The following is a 24,087-nucleotide window of genomic DNA, read 5'->3' as shown; positions in this document are numbered from 1 at the left end:
TTTTTTTTTTTTTTTTTTTGTGGCCACGCCACAGGGCTCGTGGGATCTTAGTTCCCCGACCAGGGATCGAATCCGGGCCCTCAGCAGTGAGAGTGCAGAGTCCTAACCACTGGACGGCCAGGAATTCCCAATTTCTAATTATTTTAAAAGAAGAAAGAAAGACTAATTGACCATGATTTTTTCCATTTCTCATGTCCCTATCGCTAGGGTAAAATAAGCTAATGATAATCATCTTAGTACAAACATAAATGCTATCCTTTCATTAATGTGCGTGAACATGAAACAAGACACCTGTTAAACAAAATAAAGACAGCTTTGGTCTTCGACAATTTCAGAAGAAGGAACTCTTTTTAATTCCTTTTGAGAGTTTCTGTAGTTGACTACTTTTTTCCTGCTATGCCATTCGGTTTGGATCTCTATTACCTCAGCTCCTCAGAGAAACAAGTACAGGGAGTCCTCATTTAGAAAACATTTCCTAATTTTACATTTTAAAAGTTAGTATTTAAAAAGAAAAGCCTTCTTCAACCCCCAACCGCATCATGAATAATCTGATTAAGTATATAAATAAATGTGTTCTTTTTCCTCAAAAATCACTTAAGCAACTTGACAAGAATTATTGTTTAAAAAATTTACCTAGAGAAATTAAAGTACCAGTCATTTCCCCCCATAACAGATGGTGCTCAAGGATTTCACGTATCAAGGCCGTTTGCTTAGCGCATCACCCTTTAGTTGTTCTGTTAGCAGGCAGGCTTCGTGTCTTCTTAATCACTCTTTTCTTCTACTTGATAATGTCTGTACTCTGGCTTCAGCTCCCACGTGTTTTTGTGGATCCCTTTTACATTTTGAATACCAATTTCTTTTAAGATTTCCTTCAGGTACGACTGAAAAACAAAAACAAAATAACCTTGACGGATGAGATTACGAACGCAGGAAACAAGATTTAAAATAAAATGATACACTAAACCACACTTTTATTAGTAATAAAAATTATGATCCTGAAAGCCTGACAAGATTTCTCTATAAAGAAGTTCAATAAACTGCTGTTTTGACTCCATGCATACAATACATGAAAACTGCGTTAAATATATGATCATTTGCATTAAAGGGGTTGGAAGTCCTGAATGCCAGCAACCTTGAGAGCTAAAAAAAAAAAAAAGAAGAAGAAGAAAAAAAAGTCTAGATGAAAATACACTAGAAAATTTGCTGGTGCTTAATTCATTAAGATTACACAGCACACCAAGTGTGATCTGCCCTTGAGTTCAGTGGCATCACTGAGTTCACAGTCAGATATAGGGTTATTCTTGGATTGGAAACAGTTGTTTCAGAAGCAGGAGCATATATTAAAAAAATGACATATATCTTTGGGACATTAATACTCTATGAAGCAAGCACATGATAGGTACCCAGAATTCTCAGTTCTAAGGTGAGTTCTCAAACTTGCTATTGGGCCACTTATTTTTCTTCTGGGGGCTGCAGCTTTCTTGTGCTTGCCTCCACCAAAGGAAAGAGGTGAGTGATGATGGAAGGCAGAACACTGCATTACGGTATTTCAGGCACCTGAAAATTCAGTGTTACCCAAATGCTTACTACAGTCATGAAAATGATGGCTATGACAAATGTAATATCAAACCCCACCGCTGCTTGCCAATGCCCAAGGTGAAAAAGCATTTCACTATCAACTGATCAATACAAACTACAGTACTTCCTTCTTGGGGAAGACAGAAAAGTTAACCATTTAAAACGGACTCTTTTTTTCTTTTTTTACTGCAGAACAAACGAACCCAACAATAATTTTTATGTGTATGCTTCAAAGAACCAGTTACAGGTACATTACAGTGACCCATCCCATGGATGGAAGATGTAATATTATGTAAATTTTAAAAATTTACTGAAATGAGGCACTAATTAGAAAAATGGCTGAGAAGCTTCTACCTTGATAATGTTTAAGGCAGTGCCTTTCTCAAGTGTGGTGCTAGACTATCGGCATCAGAACCGCATGGGGAGCCTGTGAGATAAGCCCCATTTTAGAGATAGTGAATCAAAATCTCTGGGGCTAGGCGGGACTATGCATTTCACAAGCCCCCAGGAGCCTGATTTAACTACACTAAAATCCACAGCATCTGCCTAAGGGATTCTTCTGGCTCTAACAGTCTGGCACCTTTGGGTCCTCCAAGTATTACTTAGTTTTCTCAGCCTCACGGTCGCTGAAGAGTATGCGTGAATCAACGTCACCTAACACCACCTTACACAGACTGGTATAATGCTCTACAGCTGATAAAGTACTTCCATTTAGGGCCACCTGTTCAGCACTGGAACTACATACGGGTCCCTCAAACAGCCCTGGATGGCTCAGCTCTCGCTGGAGCAGCCTCCCCGTCCCGGCAGCCAGGTCCCAGCAGGTGGCAGCAATGAACCAAAGGAGGCCTGGGTTTCCCCAGGAGAAGGCCTGCTTGCCTCCCACACCTTCTGCAGCTGGCTTCACCGAAGGACCCACCCGTAATGAGTAAGCGAATTACTCAGGTGAGCTTCAGACGGCCAGGTAATGTGCATGCCTGTCATCTGCTACTTTAGATTGCATCGAAAAAAATGGGACACTGTTCGCAAACTACTTTCTAATAAACAGGATTCATAAGTGGAAAATGATGGGCTGGGCTTTGATTTTCAGTTTAGGCGCCATGAATGACTTCTTTGTAAAATTCCAAAGAATGGTTTATTGTGAGAATGGCCAGACTCTGGGCACAAACAATCATGCAACTGTGGATGCACTGTGATGGGTCAAAAATGAACAGAGCAAGCGCCAGGAGCACGGTGGCTGCCTGACAGATGCTCTTCACTTCCAGTCTAGCAGGGTCATTTATAATCTGGATACAGAAGATGAAAAGCCTAGAAAGGGTTAAACACAAAATATTAAGAAAGTCTTAAGGGTACAAATTCAGTTGTCTTCATGTATAGCCCATCCTCACTTTATTAAACTATCAATAGTATAATAAGGTTATGGAGTTATTTGTTTTTTATAAAGATGTTGCTCTTTTTTCTTTTCTAACAATAGGAATGCAATGAGACAGTCACAGTCTGCCAATGTGTCAGGTAACACGATGGGATGAGGGTCGCCATATCTAGCATGGTATAGAAATCTTTTGGGGAGGGAGGGGCAAACTTCTGAAGTTTGAGAATGTTCCAAACTGCAACCTAAGACCATTCTACTATAACTAAATGAATTAACTTGGCACAAAGCATTAGCAGAGAAAGTGGTAGTAACAATAGAGAAAAACAAGGTCAGAAAATCCTTGAAGGAAAGACATAGGTAGAGAACAGTGAGATTATGTCATTTCTCTGTTTCAGAATTTTCTCTGACTTCCCCTTTGGCCTACAGGCTAAATTCCAAATTCTTTCACAGGCATCCACCCAGGTCTGTGTTTGCCCTTTGGCCTCTTTCTCTAATACCTCCCCATACGCGCACTTGCCATTTCTGCGTCTGCATGCTCTTGGTTTTTTTCCATGTGCTCTACCCTTTCCCTGTAATGCGCATCCCCTTCTCTCAGATCTGAACTCCTCATCCTTTCCGACTCAGCACAAATGTCACTTTCTCAGAGAAACTTTCCCTAATGGTCCTACCTCTCAGATCTACATTTCACACTGTACATACTTCAGGGAGAGCCCTCAACTATATTATAACTGTTTGTGTACATGTCTATCTCTCCCATCAAACCCTGTGCTCCCACTGCAGGGCCCGACTGCACATCAGAGCTGCAGCGCACTGACAGTGAGTGAAATGGGTGTGCTTAAGAGTAAGGAGCTAAGAGGGTTTTGGACGGTGTGGTTGGCTGTGGGGAGATCACTTAGAAGGCCCAAAGGAATAAACCTCTAATTCTAGTTGTTTTCATTTTTCATCTCATTAACATATAGGGCAATGACCCGGTTTGAGAAATAAAAATTGATTAAACTGTATTACCTGAATCTGAATGACATTTACTACTAAAATCTGTATTATACTGCTAAAATATTATTTGAGACAAAGCCAACTGAGGCGGAGATTTTTTTTTTTTTTTGCGGTACGCGGACCTCTCACTGTTGTGGCCTCTACCATTGTGGAGCACAGGCTCCGGACGCGCAGGCTCAGCGGCCATGGCTCACGGGCCCAGCCGCTCTGCAGCATGTGGGATCTTCCCGGACCGGGGCACGAACCCGGGTCCCCTGCATCGGCAGGCGGACTCTCAACCACTGCGCCACCAGGGAAGTCCGAGGTGGAGATTTTAAAGGTTTTAGCAGGATTAAAGATCAATTGGTAATCTAACTTTCCTTTTAAAAAATGTATACCTTCACACTAATATTTATTCTAGTATCAGGCTGAGTGGCACACAGCCTGCTGTCATCCTCACAGAGTTCACAGTTTAAGATCAGGGTGTTAAATGGGGGAAACAAAGGCCTATAAGCAGGCAATCATAAACTAAAACAGAAGCACAGTAATAGGACATAACACGCAGGACATTATGGGAGCACTTGGAAGGGGCATCTAACCCAGCCGGAGTCAAGATGTTAGGTTCTGTGAGGATGTACATTTGATCATTTGAACTGAATGGCAAGTCTCTGCAGGGATCAAGGGAAACTAGTTCTCCTCTTACTAATTCTAAACACTGATTTTGCAATTTAATCTTTTGCCTCATCACTTGTATTTTAAACACCAGATTCCAGAACTGAGTAGATCACCTTTATGTCACGTAGGATTGGAAAGATGTCTCATTACCAACTGTGGGCAGTTCTGCAGAACAAGATCTGAAATAACAAATTGGCTCAGGTCCAGCAATTCATCATCAAAGAGATGTGTGGGAGGGTATTTACAGCAAGCCCGAAAGCAGAGAAAAAGGGGATAGAACATTACACCTTCCTTGCAAGGGAAAGGCAAAGCACATACTGGAGCAGAGAGGTCTAGTGAGTAGGATGTGGTGTGCATGTGTGGATCAAGACAAAATGGTGGTGGCCAAAGAGCTGGAAACTCACAGATCAAATTCCTGATCCCCCCCAAGATCAAGACAAACCTGTGTAGAGTCACAGCCTACTATTTTAGCCTCTCTTCTTCTCCCTCCTTACCAGCTTCCACCTCTGCCATTTTTCATACCATCTTTTCCTCTACTGCTCTGCCAGCCAAATGGAAGATTTATCTGCATTTCATTTTATCGGGCATTTGAGTGTTAAGCATTAACATACATAATGACAGACTAACTATAACTAAATTCCTAGAAGTTGATAAAAAAACATGTATCTTTGACAGAGAGCTGATCACCAAATAATAATGCTTTAGATAAGCTAAAGATATAACCCTACTAGACTTATCATCACAAAATCTTCCCAAAAAGGTTGGAATAAATGTGCATCATGTAAATCAATACCAAAGATGGCACTGGCTAACAGTCACCAAAGGGAAACTGCTACCTGCGTTTTATAAAGTGACCCAGGAGGCAAGGGCATTCATGATCAGTTACGTGATAATTTCAAAGTATCACTTCATATTTATGTGATTTTCATGTGACTAACTGTGACTCCTTTAAACAAGGTTAATAGAACAGAGGACTTACTGATGAAGATGTTAGTGGCTCCAAGGCACAAAATTCTTTCATTAAAAAGATAAACAAACTGCACATTATACATAAGCTGTGAACAAAGGCAACCTATGTTTCATTCCTTTAGACAGAACTGTGAACAGGAGAGGGAAGATGGTACTGAGGGCATCTCTGCAACATGGGCCATCTCAGCACTTTTCTCCTCTTTTCCTTCTGGTTTCACCTCTGTTTTTATACTAGTCTCCACCCTGTCCTCCTCTCAGGGTCCCACAGGCTGCATTCCTCCCTTTGTAAAACTCTAAGAAGCAGAGAGATGATCGGTAATGAAATGGCCAAGCCACAAACTCTACCCACCCCCAGCCCTACTTTATGGCTTAATCCAAATTCTAAAGAAGAAATTTATTACTGCATTAATATTCATGTGCTGGTAAATCATCTTACTTTTAGTTAACACTTCATCTGTCCAGCAGTGAGTCACAAATGATTCACATACTTCCATATTTCAGATAAAGTTTACTTCCTTTGGGCCAAAACTTTTAATTTTAACTATATGTTTAAAGACATGCTTTCTAAAATGTATTAGTTTATTTGTATGCTAAACATAACTTAACCTTGGAACACTGCTAGGTATTCCAAGGCTGGGATATGACGGCTTCCAACTGGGGGAAAAAAACATACATATATTCATGTAGTTAATGTTAAAAGTGTTAACTAGGAACATACAAAGATATCTAAAACTTAATAAAGATGAAAAAAATTCCTATTGAAATATAAATATGAATTCTTGCATTTAGAACCATGGAAACTACCTATTAGTGCATTTGGTGTGACAAGTAGTTTTAGAACGTACAAAAAATAAGAAGATATCAATTGGCAGAGTTATTATTAGTCCACTTGAAAATATTGCTAGAAATTAAATGGCAAGCAATGAGACTCTTTAGGTATATATTTTACCATAAAGAATTTTTAGGAAATTAGCTAGTATTCTCAACAATGAAGCATTATTCACCCTTAAAATATTTGGAATAGATAGTAAAGTTTTACTTTAAGGCAATAGTAGATAAAAGGTTTGCTGGCTAAGGATTAAAAAAGGATTGATGGGGCTCCCCTGGTGGCGCAGTGGTTGAGAGTCCGCCTGCCGATGCAGGGGACACGGGTTCGTGCTCCGGTCCAGGAAGATCCCACATGCCGCGGAGCGGCTAGGCCCGTGAGCCATGGATAAGATAATTCCCATAAGGATGGCAAACTTAAAACAAGTCCTTCCTTCTAGCTTGCTCAGGGACTAAATAAATCAGGAGAAAGCAGTTAATGAGCTTAAACATTTACTTTTCCCTCCCTTTAAAATTAAATAGGACTGGAAGGGTGGAGAAAGAGATTTTATGAATAATGACACTTTTCAGAATAAACATAAATTGTGTGCCCTACTGCTTAATTTAAAACTCTATGTAAATTCTGTATGTAAATAATGCCCAATTTTGCATACTGGGAGCCTATGTCAGATGTTGCTTTTACCTACGTAATATCTCACGTAAAATATGGACTCAATTGGTTATGTTAGTAAATTCACCCCCAATTTTACCCCACGCAGAAATAAGGTAAAAAAGAAAAAACAGTAAAAAGGCTGAAACAAACCGTACAATAAATTAAAAGAGAAAACGTTACTATTTCATAATAAACTCATTAGTAGTAAATCTATTAGTTATTAGAACCTTCTACTCATAAGGAAAGCATTAAAATTTCATAAATGTGCTCAACTTTTATCCTTTTATATTCAACATAGTTAATAATTTATTTTAGTATGACATTTCATATTCTAAAGCTTTTAATTAAGGCTCAAATTCACAAGCAAATTGTTATTTTTTAGCACCACCTTCTAACCAACTAAGTTAACCAGCTGCTGCAAATAATTATTTTTTAAAATGGAAGTCTCGTGACTTCCCTGGTGGTCCAGTGGTTAAGAATCTGCCTTCCAACGCAGTGGACGTCGGTTTGAGCCCTGGTCGGGGAACTAAGACCCCACATGCCGCGGGGCAGCGAAGCCTACGTGCCACATCTACTGAGCCCGCGCACCACAACTAGAGAGAAGCCCACACACCGCAACAAAGAGCGGACGCAGCAAAAAAAAAAAAAAAAGTCTCACAGAGGGCTGTCACTAGCTAATATGCTCTGCTGGGAAATTGGTGGTCTTTTTAGTTTTGGTAGTACCACTCAAAACTGAAAACTTCCAGTTATAGGAGACATGAAGAGAGAATAGAAAGGAAATGATAAAGATTCAGGGGAAAAGAAAAAAAAGGAATCATGTAAAAAAGGGAAAGCATATGTCAGAACAAGAAATTATAATAAAAACAGCATTATTCAGTAGTACATTTGGGAATAAACTTCAAACATGTAAAAAAACCCATTTTGGGTACTTTCCTGGTGGCACAGTGGTTAAGAATCCGCCTGCCAATGCAGGGGACACAGGTTCTAGCCTTGGTCCGGGAAGTTCCCACATGCCGCGGAGCAACTAAGCCCGTGCGCCACAACAACTGAGCTTGCGCTCCAGAGCCCGCGAGCCACAACTACTGAAGCCCGCACGCCTAGAGCCCGTACTCCGCAACGAGAAGCCTGCACACCGCAAGTAAGAGTAGCCCCTGCTCGTCCTAACTAGAGAAAGCCCACGTGCAGCAACAAAGACCCAACGCAGCCAAAAGTAAAAATTAATTGATTAATCAATTTTTAAAAATTGTATCATTAAAAAGTTGAAACCAACTTAAAAGAATCATCATCGTTAATCTAAGCTAAGTACATAGAGAATGGAATCTAAGCTTTATCTTAGCTCATTCAGTTTCTAATCCAAAGTAAAAATGGGTTTTTAAATTTTTTTTATTTTTAATTTTTTAATGAATTTATTTATTTTTATTTATTTATTTATTGCCTGCGTTGAGTCTTCTGTTGCTGCGCGCGGGCTTCCTCTCACTGCCGTGAGAGAGGGCTACTCTTCATCACGGTGTGCGGGCTTCTCACTGCGGTGGCTTCTCTCGTTGTGGAGCACAGGCTCTAGGCGCACGGGCTTCAGTAGTTGTGGCACGCGGGCTCAGTAGTTGTGGCTCGCAGGCTCTAGAGTACAGGCTGAGTAGTTGTGGCATACGGGCTTAGTTGCTCGAACCCGTGTCCCCTGCATTGGAAGGTGGATTCTTAACCACTGCACCAGGGAAGCCTGGTGATTCTTAATAACACAGACATTTGAAAGCGGTCTGCCTGAGAGAGAAATTAGCTTCCCCCCTGCTCATTAAAAAGGGGCTCCTATTGTCAGAAAAACATTTTCTTTGCTTGTCTTTGGTTGTATACACATGTCTGAATAGAAGACGCAATGTGGTAAGAGATGCCTTCAAGCCACTAGGCAACTTCCTTCTCTGGGACTATAACTTAGACTAGATTATCTCTAGGATTACTTTTAAGATCCTGACCCAGAGATATATAGCATATATATGATATATATGTACCATAATGTGTAATATAGATATCATGAAGAGGAAACAGGAGTACAGATGTCTGGCTTGAGTAACTTGGGGAATGGTGGTGTCACTGCAATGGGGAAGTCTGGGGGGTCGGGGTTGGAGGGGTGTAGAAATCAAGAGTTCTGTTTTCAACAAACTAAATTTGAGATAACAATCAAATGATTATGACTCATCAGGTGCTACTTCTGTACCAAGCAGTGTGGCACACGGGTGGGAGAGGCAGTGGGCTCGGCTGATGGACTTCCGTACCCTTGGCTCAGGAATAAGCATACAACCCCTATCAGGGCAATTAAAGTCCTCCCTGAGCTTTTGCTGGAATCATCAGGACAGATATTGTCTTTCTGCTTTGAGGCTGCTAGCTGTGAGGTGCTTCAGGAGGCCACTTTGGTTACCACATGGCAAGATCCTGCCTAAGGATAAAGACAACACACAGAATGATGAGGAAAGGTGTGGAGAGATGGGGAGGGACAGTTCTAACTAAATAATATTAGTAGCTGGATCTAGCCATGTCTAAAGCAAGATGCATTCCTGAACTTCCCAGCTACGGGAGCCTATAAATTCTATTTTTGTTTAAGCTAGCTTGAGCTGAGTTTCTCTTTTTTGCAGCTGAAAGAGTCCCTACCAATTCACAGATCTATAGGAGCATATACTTGTAAATAAAATTTTATTTTTTTGACAGGAGAAATGCTCAGTATATCAAATTCCCTAGTTATTTTATCCTTTAAAAAAGCATATCTTCTTGTATCTCACTGATGCCGAATTTCACTTATTTCTGTTCAAGCATTTATTTAGGCCTGTCTGGAAACAAAGTCTGAGGATTATGTTAACACTACCTTATCGCTGCATCGGTTTTATCAAAAGCTTACTTTGGGCAAATAAACAAGTCTGTTCAGCATTATTTAGTGCTAGGCAATTTGAAGTGCGGGTACCAAGCCGCTTCACAATCAAAGCCATGCAAATCTCCGCCTCATTTTTCTTGCTGATTTGAACTTACTTTATAAAAGCATGCAAATTGTTCAATTACATACACTGAATTAAAAAGTAAATGGTCCACTGGATCGACATGATTGGGGCTGCTGATTTAGAAGGGTCATCAATAATTAAAGATAAACTTCCCTGAATCTTGACGTAAAATTGAGTGGATTTAGAGCATAAGGAAATGAAGAGGTTCAGTTATAATTAGAGCTGATTTTCGACGACACTTCTAATAGAAATGGATGTTTAGAGAAACACTGGGAAATGGGTGCTGTGTTAAGAGAACAGTATGCTAGGGCTCAAAATGGTCTTCGCAGTTTGGTGTTTCAAAGGGAGCAATTATATACAGTTCCTAGTGGGTTTTTTTTTTTTTTTTTTTTTTTTGGGTACATGGGCCTCTCACTGCTGTGGCCTCTCCCGCTGCAGAGCACAGGCTCCGGACGCGCAGGCTCAGCGGCCATGGCTCACGGGCCCAGCCGCTCCGCGGCATGTGGGATCTTCCCGGCCCAAGGCACGAACCCGTGTCCCCTGCATCGGCAGGCGGACTCTCAACCACTGCACCACCGGGGAAGCCCTGGTTTGTATTTTTGAAGGAAATGATATTATGTTTCTATTTTACAGATATAATAAAATATGAAGAAAGACTAGACGTAACACATTCAAGGTGAAAGAGCAAAGACTGTCAGGAGAGAAATAATAGGCTTCCTCTGATAGTTTACTTTAGAGAGGGGGGAAAAAAAAGTCAAAATTTAAACTGCATAAAAGCACTTCTTTAAATGGATACCGTGTTTCCAACTTTTTATCGGTTACCAGAGCCTGGCATATTAATAAAGTTGGCTTATTCGCCCTTAATGAGTAACTTTAATTCTTTGGTTGCTTATGCAAGTCACACACCGGCAAATGAGAGAAAAAGGCTAGTCCTTAAGGGCAGTTTCTCTAATCAATAATTTTGCTTGTAGAAGTGAAGGTTTTTAGGAAGAAGAATATAGAAGGGAAGGAACTGGAAAAACAGGAAAATACTTCAGATTCACTCAGAATGTCAAAAATGACATTCTAAAGGTCAGAAAGCAGATGGTAACTTAAGAATACAGTAGTAGTGTTACAAAGAGGATGTATTAAAGCAATACACTTCATGGTTAGAAACTTGGTATCAAAAGTGGCATTGGGGGCCATCAGAAAACGAGAGCAGGGACTTCCCTGGTGGCGCAGTGGTTAAGAATCTGCCTGCCAATGCAGGGGACACGGGTTCGAGCCATGGTCCAGGAAGATCCCACATGCCGTGGAGCAACTAAGCCGGTGCACCACAACTACTGAGCCTGTGCTCTAGAGCCCACGAGCCACAACTGCTGAGCCCACGTGCCACAAGTACTGAAATCCACGCACTCTAGAGCCCACGTGCCACAAATACTGAGCCTGTGGGCCCCTAGAGCCCATGCTCCGTAACAAGAGAAGCCACCACAATGAGAAACCTGTGCACCGCAACGAAGACCCAACAAAGCCAAAATAAATAAATTAATTAATTAAAAAAAAGAAAACGAGAGCATGTCATTAAATGCATATACTAAAGAACTGATTAACACAAAGATCTCTTTTCTTCCCTTTTACACAGGGCTCAAAAATTTGTTTAATAACACTAATAATAATAGTAAAATACTTTGCTGTTGACAAATGCAACTTTCATAAACATTAATTATTATAAGGATCCTGTAAACTAGGTATTTTAAAAACATATTTACAAAGTGTAATATGATAAACATTTAATTTGAATATATTGGTAAATTTTATATTAAGAATGTCATATATTAAGTAAATTAAATATTAAATTATATAATGTATTAAACATTAAATGCATTTAAATACCTAGGACTCTTTGGCTAAATGACAGGGCTGGGACTTGAACTGAGATCCTATTACTTACAGTCCTGTGCTCTTTCCATCATACCAGGAAATCTCTTTCCTGGATCACTGACCTTCATGCGACACTGGGTTCCTTTATTCTCTTGGTATTGCTCAGACTAAAATCAAATTAATAAGGGTATATTCATGACCATTAGTACAGACTGACTTATGCCCTGTGAACCTTTTAAAGGGGACAGTTACCTACACAGAGGAGAGCTGGGCTCTGGCCACTTTCTTTCTAGGTCAAGGGGCTTTGCCAACTCAGTTCAAATGTGAGTGGGAGGTGGAGAGGAGGAGATGAAATAGGAGAAAGAAAGAATCACAGATGGAGAGCTGGAAGGGCTCACAAGGATTATCCAGTCCAACTCCTCAATTTTAGCAATGGAAGTGACTTCTCCAGATCCCACTGAGGTAAATGGCAAGACTGGAGTCCATGCTGACCACTTCCTGTCCTCTCCTCCCCTCTATGCGAGGATAACGGTAGCTCTGGCATTCCATGCTTTCTTGAGATGGCTCTTTCTACCCTGCTCCTGCCATAAACGACATGAGGCCTGTCAAAATCCATCTGAGGAAAATACGGTGGTCTTTAAATACAGAGGATGGGCCATCTCCTGATTCTTAAATCAATTACTGAATTGCTACTATGTTTGTGTTGTGGAATGTATGAATATTTAGGGATATGAATAATATACAAACCTGCCTTCAAAAACTTTACGCTTGCCGAGGCAATTTAGTCCCTAAATAATAAAACTATTATAAAATAATTGTTTCTAGATCAGTGGTTCTCAAGCTCTTTGAGGTTCCCAGGCTCTCTACGAGAATCTGATATAAACTATAAATCTGCTCCCCAGAAAAATCCACACATTTTTGTACATATTCAGGGGGTTGCTGGATCTCCTAAAGCCCATCTACTGACCATGAATTAAGAAGCTCTGTTATAAGAGATTCACTGAGTTCCACCATGTAAAAATTATCCGAAGAACAAAGATTGAGAGAAATACTAGTTACCCCTTTTCTTTGATGCAAAATGAGTAAACTCTAAAAATATGTCATCCCATGTTAAGGGCAAAGAAAGTGCTTTCCCTAGTATCATCTGAATGGCCCTCTACAAACGCTTATTTTCCCATATCTAATTGTGTGTGTGTGTGTGTGTGTGTGTGTGTGTTTTTCTATGAGAATATACTGTTTGCATCCAGAATTTCTGGAATGGCCTTTTCATGTATATATAAAATACAAAGGTAAACTTCATTAAAACCAGAAGAAACAGAGCTTAGCTTATGAATTATTCTATTTCAAATTTTTTATCTAGCTTGGAATGCTGTTTCTAAGGCTTTGATGCTGAAGGGAGCGAAGTCATTAAGATGAGTTGATAATACAGCCGGCAAGAGCACCTTCCTCCTCTCTGGTAAAAAAAACAACAACAAAGTACTTAGGTCTTTTGGAATTCAAATTTCTTTCTTAATGAAAAAGTGAAAGGATGAAATATAACAGTAAAGAAATCTCTACAGAAGTGGGAAGCCGTACCATCAATACTGAAGTTTCAGAAATAATTTCCTAAAGCTCTGAATAAATCAGAAAAAAATTATACCAAGCCGTTTATGTTAAAATATATTACAAAAGCAGTTATCTTGTTACATATTCTGAAGCAAATAAATGGAGCCCTTAGAATTAACATATTCTTGAGTATCCTGGCAAAGCGGACAAAATAATAAAGCAAAGTGGGTAAGAGGACAAAAACAAGGGGGTTTCCATCTAATTTTTAAAAACCTGTAAAGTAAAATACTTTAGGTAAAATACTAAAATACTTAAATACTTAAAATACTAAAATATAATTCAATTTGATACTTTGCTAATCTCAGGTGTGAGAAAGTTAAATGGAAGGAAATGTGACCCAAGGCTGGAGAAAGGGTTTAGATCCCTTACTTGTTACCAACATTTTAAATGGATTAGAAACACAAATTATTAGCAAATAGGCACAAGAGTCTGGAGAAGTGATTAAAAATGATTACTTATAGAACAAACAAAAACTTTCTAAAACATCAATTTATTAAAAATTTCCTTGAAAATGGAGAATAGCCCAACGCAATCATAATCTCAACAAGCATTGTGAGGCAGTACAGCTCAAGTTTAAAAAGACCTAATGTTAGTGCTAGATAGATTCTGATTAAAAAAAAAAATCCACAGAGAACAGTTCACAAAATGGGGATAAACATTCACCGTGAAAGACCCATACAACTCTTCCAAGTTGAGCTTTTTTGGAGGGAGGTAAGAGAACAAAAGACAGACTAGAAATGATATAAACAAAGAGACTTCAGGCTTAAAGTCAAGGATCAGTCAAAAGGAGGACAAATCCACCTTTTCTTCATATGGAACTACTGATATTAAATGTATTTAAAATTGAAAACAATGAAGCTGAGGTAAGAAAACAAAATGAAGGAAGGGAGGAAAGAAGGGAGGGAAGGAGGGAGGGAGGAAGGAAGGAAGGAAGGGAGGAAAGGGGGGGAGGAAGGGAGAGAGGGAGGGGGAGGAAGGGAGGGAGGGAGGGGGAAAAAGGCTACACTGAGACATCTTTTCCGTGTTGAAACAAAACCTGACATCAGCATAGGTGCAAGTGAACTTATTCATTTACAATACACTTCTCTTCAGGAAAGCTGTATTAATGAAGCAGGACGTATTTAAAGGATCAATGTGAGCGTATACATACCACAGGCTGTTTTGTGATGTCCACCAAGTCCTTAAGATTGTAATATTGATGCTTCTCAAAGGCCGAAAACAACATGTCTAAAACGTGTTGTTTATCAGCTCGAGCTCGTTTCCCATCTTCTTTCTTTTTCCTTTCATATTCAATCTAGGTGCAAAAAGCAAAAAACCCCGGAAGGCATTAATTCAACATGCTCACTCTGAAACACAGGCACTCTCTTTTCAGTCCTCCACGTGACGCTTAGATTTTAAGCTGCAAAGCAGCAGGTCAAAGGGTGGTGGTTCAGTACCTGGGGTCCTCACTGCTCCCAGGGCTCCTCAGAACTTTAAGGCTCCAAGAAGGTATTAAAGCCCATCTGTAACCCGTTTTCATTATTCCCTAAAGCTTTACATAATGTGTCCACTTCCTCGCAAAAAGCCTTTCTTTACCGAAAGTATATCAGTTCAGCGTGGCCACCAGTTAGCTCGTGTTGATCACAAAGTCCAACTTGCAGTTCTTTGTTTTTGATTACCCGAAATTCAGTAAAACAGTTTATCTGCTACATGCAGTTTGGTAGGCAACATCTTTCAAAATTGGAGTTTTCCAGGGCAGGGAGAGGGTTGAGGGGCAGGCAGATCACAGAACAGGTTCTCTAAGGATGAAAAGTCTGGGGAACATTGGTAAAAAGGAAAGCACACGGGAGGTGACAGGAGGCCTTTTCTCCTCCCAACTGTGTGACCTCTTTGAACTTGCTTCTTCTGTAAGATGAAGTAAGCAGTGACATGAAGAGAGTGTATAAACTCTCTCCTAGTGTTACCTTCCAGAGACATGTGCATTTGTAAAAAAAATTACCTTTTTATTGAAAACGTGCAACTTACTTGCATTCACGTCAGTTGATTAAGCTTTTAATTTTTTTTTTTAAGAAAAACTTTATTTTATTTATTTATTTTTGCGGCACGCGGGCCTCTCACTGTTGTGGCCTCTCCCGTTGCGGAGCACAGGCTCCGGACGCGCAGGCCCAGCGGCCATGGTTCACGGGCCCAGCCGCTCCGCGGCACGTGGGATCCTCCCGGACCGGGGCATGAACCCGCGTCCCCTGCATCGGCAGGCGGACTCCCAACCACTGCACCACCAGGGAAGCCCAAGAAAAACTTTATTTTGATAAAGCCTCAGGAACTATATGTTATAGGACATGTATATAAACTACAGCAGCCCACCTGGTAAATACAGCAGCAGAAGTGGGGGGTGAAAGCTGCCAAGAGAACAATCTTCTGTGCATCTCTATAATCTAGAGACTAGCTTCCAAGACAGTGAAATACGTTTCCAAATGTACAACTAAATTAGGCACAAATTCCAGCTTCATATAGTTAGGCTTATTCTCTGGATTTTAACAATAGAGATGTAAAAAGATAAAGTCTAATTTCTACTGATGTCAAGACTAAATAATATATCAGAGACTTTCAAATTAGAGGCAAGAAGTAACTCTGACAACAAGTATCTGTCCTTCAATTAGATAAAATTAGGAGCTATACAAGGAAAAAGGACTAAATTGAATGTCTTAATTTTTATGATATGTACATCTTGGGAGTAAAACTCAAAACCCATTCATCTCTTTAACATATTAAGCATAGATTAGGTGCTTGGTATTGCACTAAAATATGGGGCAAATAAGACACTCTCTTTCAAAAGGTATCCCTTTCTTAGGGCTTGTGTATTAAAATGTACAGACAGGGCCTTGAGCATTTTAAATGTAGTAATAGTAGTAATGTAGTAATAGAGAGCACAGAGCTACCTAGAACAAGGTCATGATGCTGAAAAAAAGTGCAAATGCACGGCACAGACTGTATTGTTGGGGAGGAATGAAATCTAGCTAGTCTCAAGATTTTCTGGGTGGAAAGAGCCTGAAAGAAAACAACTGTGGGCAGCTACAAAGGAATTGCTAAAGAGCAGAGTGACTAGAAGAGCTAGAAGCAAGACTGCAGAGGGGAGAGACCAGAGAAACCCATGACCAAGGGGGAAATCCATGCCTTCTCAATTTGAGGAAGATGGAAGAACAGATGAAAAAAAAATGCACCTAAGGAAAAAGGCAGAATTACAGATTCTGCCCCAATTCTGAGAGAAAGGAGGCTGCAGAGACAGCCAAGGCCAACAGAGATCTACCTGAGGGCCACTCAAGGAAGAATTTTCTTTCTCTCGGGTCAAAAGAAGGATAGAAAGAACTAAGACAGTGGCTGTATGATGGAGAAAGAAATCACGACAGACCAGGACAAAACCCACAAATCCAAACAGTCTTTGGATTAAAAAGAAGAATGAGATCATGGAATGCCTTAAGGGATTAATCTTTAAGCCTTGCTTTGCTGACCAAGGTCTCAAATATGCCATTATTTCCCCCTACTTACATTTGTACTTAGTTTGCATCCTGACATTCCCTTCCACAGGTGCACTGTATTTGAAAGGGTTTGCTTTGTCCACTGTGATGGACAGTCTAGAAAGGAGGGCCTGGTAAAAGAGTACGAAAGTCTGGACCACGGGATGAAGATGTTATAGCCCTTTACTCTGACCGAGTGGGGACTAAGAGAAACTTAACTTGGTATCTAGAAAATAGAGGGAGATAGAATCAGACTAAGGAGGAGTGGGGAAAGCCTATTCCCTTCCCGCAGGCTTGAGTGGGATGTGGGATCTCATTTAGGGAAAAGCCATTGGTCCTCAAGAAAAACAAGACAAAGAAGTGGGGACCTAGCAAAAGACCAGTGCTAGGCTTTGGACTCTAAGTATAGAGCTACAGTTGTATGATATTCTGTCTTCTCTTCTGTCCCAGCTTTAATTTATGCTGAAAGAAGATGGAAAAAGTTAAATTAAGGAAATAGGAAACAGAAGTTATGGTATATTCAGCTTCCACCTTTAGCCATCTCTTCCTTGTGTAAAATGACTCGAGGGCTTCCCTGGTGGCGCAGTGGTTGAGAGTCTGCCTGCCGATGCAGGGGACACAGGTTCGTGCCCCGGTCCGGGAAGATCCCACATGCCACTGAGCGGCTGGGCCCGTGAGCCATGGCCGCTGAGCCTGCGCGTCCGGAGCCTGTGCTAAGACTCGAGAAGCTAGGAAGATGAACAAAAATGTTTTCAAGTAAAGAAACGTGCTGGTAAAGCAAGATGGCCCAGTTCAGAGAGGGCATACATTCTAGCTGGCAGTGGAGAGAAAAACTTAAGTGTTTGTTATCAAGTTGTCCCAACCCTAAAGCCGTATGTCAGACCCAAAAGGACTGAAGAAAAGAATTTAGAATAAAGAAACTCCAAAATCAATATTGAGGATAAGGGACTTCCCTGGTGATCCAGTGGTTAAGAATCCGTCTTGCAACACAGGGGACGCCAGTTTGATCCCTGGTCGGGGAACTAAGATCCCACATGCCTCGGGGCAACTAAGCCCACGCGCCGCAATTACTGAGCCCACACGCTCTGGAGCCCTCGCGCCACAAGTAGAGAGAAGCCTGTGTGCTGCAACGAAAAATCCTGTGTGCCACAACTAAGACCCGCCAAATAGTAATATAAATAAATAGATATTAAAAAAATACTGAGGATAAGATTAAGAGTCAGATTAGGTTGTGATTCGTAATGTTAATGAGTACTGAGAAAAGCACCAATTCTACGCAGAAATTAAAAAAAAAAAATCTTGGTTTACATGTTTCAATCTCAAAACACTGTGTTTAACATTGCTGCTTTCCTTCTTTAAATTGCGGAGAAAGCAGACTAGACTTGTATGCTTGTCTTTCTGTGTTAACCATGTCTATCAATGGCTCAATAACCCAGGGGACAGTGCAGCCTAACTTCACTTTTGACTAGCGAAATAAAAACACTTAAAAGCGCACCTGAAACTAACACAACATTGTAAATCAACCATACTTCAATCAATCAATCAAATATTTGCAAAAGAAAAAAAAAACACTTAGAAGTGTAATCTGAAAACCCAGACATATATCTCTTTAATGCCCTCAGGGCCTGTACTATAGGATAACCTACAGAAAAGACTGTTTTAAAACAAAATTTCTGCAGTACAGCATTATTTAAATCTTTTTTGATAATGTCCAAGACAGGCTCATAACCCAAATTCTGCTCTGTGGTATCAGGTAGTTCCGATATATGTGTAACTATAAAGAGGGACTGAAATTACTTCCATGATCATTTAGTTATTAATAACATACTCAGGACAAAACTAAGATCCCTGAGGTAACTTTTCTCTTTTAAGCCAAACAGTGTAGAAATGCCAATCTTAATATTGCACTTACAACTTTGTACTACAAATAAAATTAATTCTACAAATAAGCTACAAATGGTATGAACTAGTTTAGGAGAAGACTACTGTTTTCTTCTCATTTTAGCTCTTTTCCCTTTGGGCATTTTGTTTTGTACTGGCATTATAAGGAAATGACACTCAAAGCAGTCACGTTTTCTAACTTTTTAGCAGCTACCACAAAATATTAGTAGGAGAGTTACTGGACTAGAAATAGCTTTTATATTATATGAATTTTAATTACTGATCTTATATCTGCCCCCAATGACCACAGACTACAGTGTAACCAGCTGCATAGAAATACATGTCAATTCAGAAAAAACATTAAATTTAATCTGTAGTTACAAAATTTTACAATCCAAAAAAATCCATCATATACAATTTTACTTTCAAAATGAAAAACAAATTATTCAAGACTAAAACGCAACCAAATGTTGAAAATCCATTGTGGATGTGGTATAGAGCTGTTCAACCATCATTACTGAAACAATAATCACTGACTAAAATTATAAATGCCACCCACTGCCAATTAAAGTATTATAATACAGATGTCTGTAAATTTCTAGATTGTTGTTTGCAGAAATATTTTCATTGCTTTGTCAAGGCAGTCTTTGTGGAGGCTTTTATTTTAACTTTTAAAGTGAGCGTGACAGCCTTGAATATCATGGTTTGCATTTTAAATCCTTATGAAAGACTCCCCCCCACCCCCAATGCTCCTGTTTCTGCTTAGTGTGTTGTTATCTCTTGGGAGGAAATTATTTCTTTAGAGTTGATCAGTCCTTGGTGTGCAAATTCAAATGAACGAAGCATGTATCCTTATACTACACTATATACTACAGTAGGCAAATATTGCCGAAAGGCCTTTAGATACAGTCCTGCAGGCATCCATTTTAATCAGCAAAATTCCAAATTCATACAGATACCTGAGAACAAAACAAAAAGCCAAGCAAAACCCCCCCTACTGCCAACAACCCTAGCTCTGAAGACTAACGCAGTTGGTTGCCACACAGAAGGAAACAGAGTATGCATAAAATAAATTTTCTTTTTAGTTTCTGGGCGTTTACTTCAAGATTTTATGTAATAGTTCTATTACCTCCAACAGTAGTTTTCTAGTTCAATTTTTTCTAATTCTCTATCATTTTCAGACTAAGAGCTCTTGCCAGGAAAAAAAAGGGAAAGAGAAATCTTTTTTCAAGCTGGGGTGGGTGGGGCATAGACGGGGATTGATGATAACAGAGACGAGAAGATACTAAACCTTTTTAAAAGCCTTAGGTTTAGTGGAAAGAGACTTCCTGGTCTCCTCCTGGGCATCATTTTTGCTCCCCACCCCAACAGGAGATGGCAGACAGAGCTATAAAAAATGCCTGTAACAGTGGATCAGTGGCGGAATGCTAGAATTACCTAGGGAACTTAAAAATTTAAGACAGTTGGCCTCCATAGTAGATCAATACAATCAATCTCTGGAGGTATTTTTCTTTTTAAAAGCTTCCCAGGTGATTCTAGTGTACAGCCAGCATTGAGAACCACTGTCTAGACAAGAGAAGACACAAATCCTTATGAGAAAAGGGATTCCTTATGAGAAAGGTCATAAGATGGAGACTACATATAAGAATACTGTGACATTTACACAGACTGGATGATGATGTCCACAATGTCAACCAGAACACACATACACAAGCACCCTTAGTTGCAATCAGGGCTGGAGGGAGCTGAAAGGAATCTTACACATCAGCTGACTCTATATTTTGATTATACAACTCTATCAGTAAAAAAAATATTTTTTTTCCCTCGCTACGCAGCTTGTGGGATCCTAGCTCCCTAACCAGGAACGGAACCCAGGCCCTCAGCAGTGAAAGCGCTGAGTCCTACCCACTGGACCACTGGGGAAATCTCAATCAGTAAAAAATGTAAAGCATGAACTATATGAATAAAATTATTAAGAAATGTATTCTGTATTAATATGCACAGTTATCTTTATAAAGCATACAAGAACAAAAAATTTAAAGAGATGAAATAAAAATATTTTAGGAATAAGTTTTAATTTAATTTGTCAAAATTACAAAACACTTTTTTTTGTTTTGCTCTCAAACTACAGTGGATCTGTCTTCATGTTCTGGATGCTTAGTCTTTAAATGAATTGCAAACTGTGATGGCTTTGAACCAGCAACAGCTAATACAACTTACGGTACAACACAAAGGTCAAGGGTCACTATGTCAAATTATTTCCAATAAGCCTTCAGCTCCCAGCCTTGGCGGCGGTGGTAGCAGCATCAGGGGACTGCAGGCCACACTTCCGAGACTCCCCTGCCAGCCTGTTCCCAGCTGGGGCTCTGCCAATGGAAGAAGGAAGCAGGAGGAAGGGCGGTTTTCTTCTATTGTGCTGTGGAAGCACCTCTGGAAGCAGCAGCTTCCTCATCTCTGGCAACCTCAGCCCTTCCATTTTTGTTATTCCATTCTGTAAACCATTTGTAACCAGTTTCCTACTTTAAGTCCCTTTCGGCTTGAAATATCTGGAGTTGTTTCTTCTTCCATGATAGACACTAACTGAATCATTAAAGACAGGGGATCACAAGCCATATTTAGAATGATAATTTCCTTTTCGGGAGGGCCAAGTTCTTGTCAGATTTGATCACGTCATCACTGTTTCTACCTCACAAAGTGACTAATAAAAGAGACTTTTTTTTTTGTGCCATGCCACACGGCTCACGGGATATTAGCTCCCCGACCTGGGATCGAACCTTGGGCGCACAACAGTGAAAGTGTCGAGTCTTAAACAGTGGACCACCAGGGAATTCCAAGAGATGGTTTTAGAAGAGAAGTGTCAGTTTTGCCACTTTCATGTTCATATATATTTGCTTCATTACTATTATCTTTAATCTACAGTTTCTTTGTTGGAATCTTTTTTTTTTAAGTCTTTATTGAATTTGTTACAATATTGCTTCTGTTTTATGGTTTTTTGGTTTTTTGGCCGTGAGGCATGTGGGATCTTAGCTGCCCGACCAGGGATTGAACCCACACCCTCTTCATTGGAAGGTGAAGTCTTAACCGCTGGACCACCAGGGAAGTCCCTGTTGGAATCTTTTTAAGCCATTTATTCACTTTTTGAGATTGAATTTAGTTAATAATAGATACTATAACCTGTAAATCCTTAAATTTAGCACCAAACCTAAAGTGCTGAAAACAAAAGCGTGAGGTGCTGAAAGCACCAATGCCAACGCCTCTGTGTTGCACAATTTCTTTCTTTTTTTTTTGGCCACACCATGTGGCATGTGGGATCTTAGTTCCCTGATCAGGGATCGAACTTGTGCTTCCTGTGATGGAAGCTTGGAGTCTTAACCACCAAACAGCCAGGGAAGTCCTTGCGTTGTACAACTTCTACTCCTCTAATGAAAAATGACTGATTAGCACAGGGACTACATAAGGGTACCAAGGTCAATCCACATTGTAAATATTTCTAGAGCTCAATTTCTTTCCTTTATTAGGTAAAAACCAAGAAAAATATAAGTTCCAAAATCTCCCCCTCCCCCAATGGGCCCTTTTGTAAATCCTATTTTTTTTTTTTTGTAAATCCTATTTTGACAGCCATTATTTTTCATAGTTTGTTTTTGCTACATGAAAGGATGGGGGATGGGGAATGTGATGTTCAAATGTTTACAAAATGCAGGATTAAACAAATTCCTAGAGGTTCCCAACTTTAGTATGTTAAATGCAGTGTCAATATTGAAGGGGGAGGATATAATCAGAATCTACAAGTTCTTTTAACACACAATTCTTTTTACACAACTCTTTTTTTCAAGGAGATTCTCATAAAATTAGTGTTTCAAAAAACTTTCTCTGGAAAAAGTTTCAGAAACTTAATGATGATCTAATAAGGCAGAGGAAAGGCCACGAAGGGAGAAACCTGACAGGTCACATCCTACTAAAGGGTGAGTTTTCACGGCCAAGCTTTCAAGGAAGGACTATTCTAAGAGATAATGCTACTAATATCATTCTTTTTGGCTCCCAAAATGCTTTCTGAATGGCAAGAAGAGTAGGTATCATATCCCAGATAGTTTGTGAAGCAAAGAGATAAATTTAAATTTAATGCTTAGAAAAGCTCTATGTACAAAGTAGGAATTCAAATATTTGGAGATGATCATATATACTAAATGTAAATTTATCTAGGTGTCACAGGTGAGTGAAAATGTTTCTGGGGGTAAATGCAAAGTGGTTTCTTTCTGATCAAATGTATGTATGGATATTCTTTTACAAATACATATGTCATTTCCACCTCCTTTAACATTTTTTGTACAAATTTTTTTCCCCCTTATTTCTGTCCTGAAAATTGCATTAAAAGGACCTCAACTGTTAAAATGAAATACTGGGCTTCATGTTTATATAGCTCCACCTGGCAAAAGTTTGAGAACATTTCAATCTCATATTGAATTTAAAACTGAACATCATAAAGCCACCTAAGGAGACAAAAGACCTGTATGCAGAAAACTATAAGACACTGATGAAAGAAATTAAAGATGATACAAACAGATAGAGAGACAGATATACCATGTTCTTGGATTGGAAGAATCAACACTGTGAAAATGACTATACTACCCAGAGCAATCTACAGATTCAATGCAATCCCTATCAAACTACCAATGGCATTTTTCACAGAAGTAGAACAAAAAATTTCACAATTTGTATGGAAACCCAAAAGACCCCGAATAGCCAAAGCAATCTTGAGAAAGAAAAACAGAGCTGGAGGAATCAAGCTCCCAGACTTCTGACTATACTTCAAAGCTACAGTAATCAAGACAGTATGGTACTGGCACAAAAATAGAAATATACATCAACGGAATAGGATAGAAAGCCCAGAGATAAACCCATGCACCTAAGGTCACCTTATCTTTGATAAAGGAGACAAGAATATACAATGGAGAAAAGACAGTCTCTTCAATAAATGGTGCTGGGAAAACTGGACAGCTACATGTAAAAGAATAAAATTAGAACACTCCCCAGCACCATACACAAAAATAAACTCAAAATGGATTAAAGACCTAAATGGTAGGCCAGACACTATAAAACTCTTAGAGGAAAACATAGGAAGCACACTCTTTGACATAAATCACAGCAAGATCCTTTTTGACCCACCTCCTAGAGAAATGGAAATAAAAACAAAAATAAACAATGGGACCTAATGAAACTTAAAAGCTT

The 24,087-nt window shown here is 39.7% G+C and overlaps 1 protein-coding gene across 1 annotated transcript in view; it reads right to left on the bottom strand.

Annotated features, from left to right (window-relative positions):
- Positions 1-329: 329 nt before the first annotated feature.
- The window catches only part of GTF2F2 (general transcription factor IIF subunit 2), a 153,005-nt gene continuing 129,247 nt past the window's right edge, over positions 330-24,087 (bottom strand). Inside the window, exons 7-8 of the mRNA XM_024755610.1 lie at positions 14,637-14,780; positions 330-881 (exon numbers count right to left, since the gene is read on the bottom strand). Of these exons, the coding sequence (XP_024611378.1) occupies positions 762-881; positions 14,637-14,780 (264 nt within the window). The 3' untranslated portion in view covers positions 330-761. The remainder of the gene's footprint in view (positions 882-14,636; positions 14,781-24,087) is intronic.

The sequence above is a fragment of the Neophocaena asiaeorientalis genome, unplaced genomic scaffold, assembly GCF_003031525.2.
Source record: "Neophocaena asiaeorientalis asiaeorientalis breed wild unplaced genomic scaffold, Neophocaena_asiaeorientalis_V1.1 scaffold59, whole genome shotgun sequence".
Taxonomy (NCBI): domain Eukaryota; kingdom Metazoa; phylum Chordata; class Mammalia; order Artiodactyla; family Phocoenidae; genus Neophocaena; species Neophocaena asiaeorientalis.
This window is presented reverse-complemented; position numbering and strand designations above follow the sequence as displayed.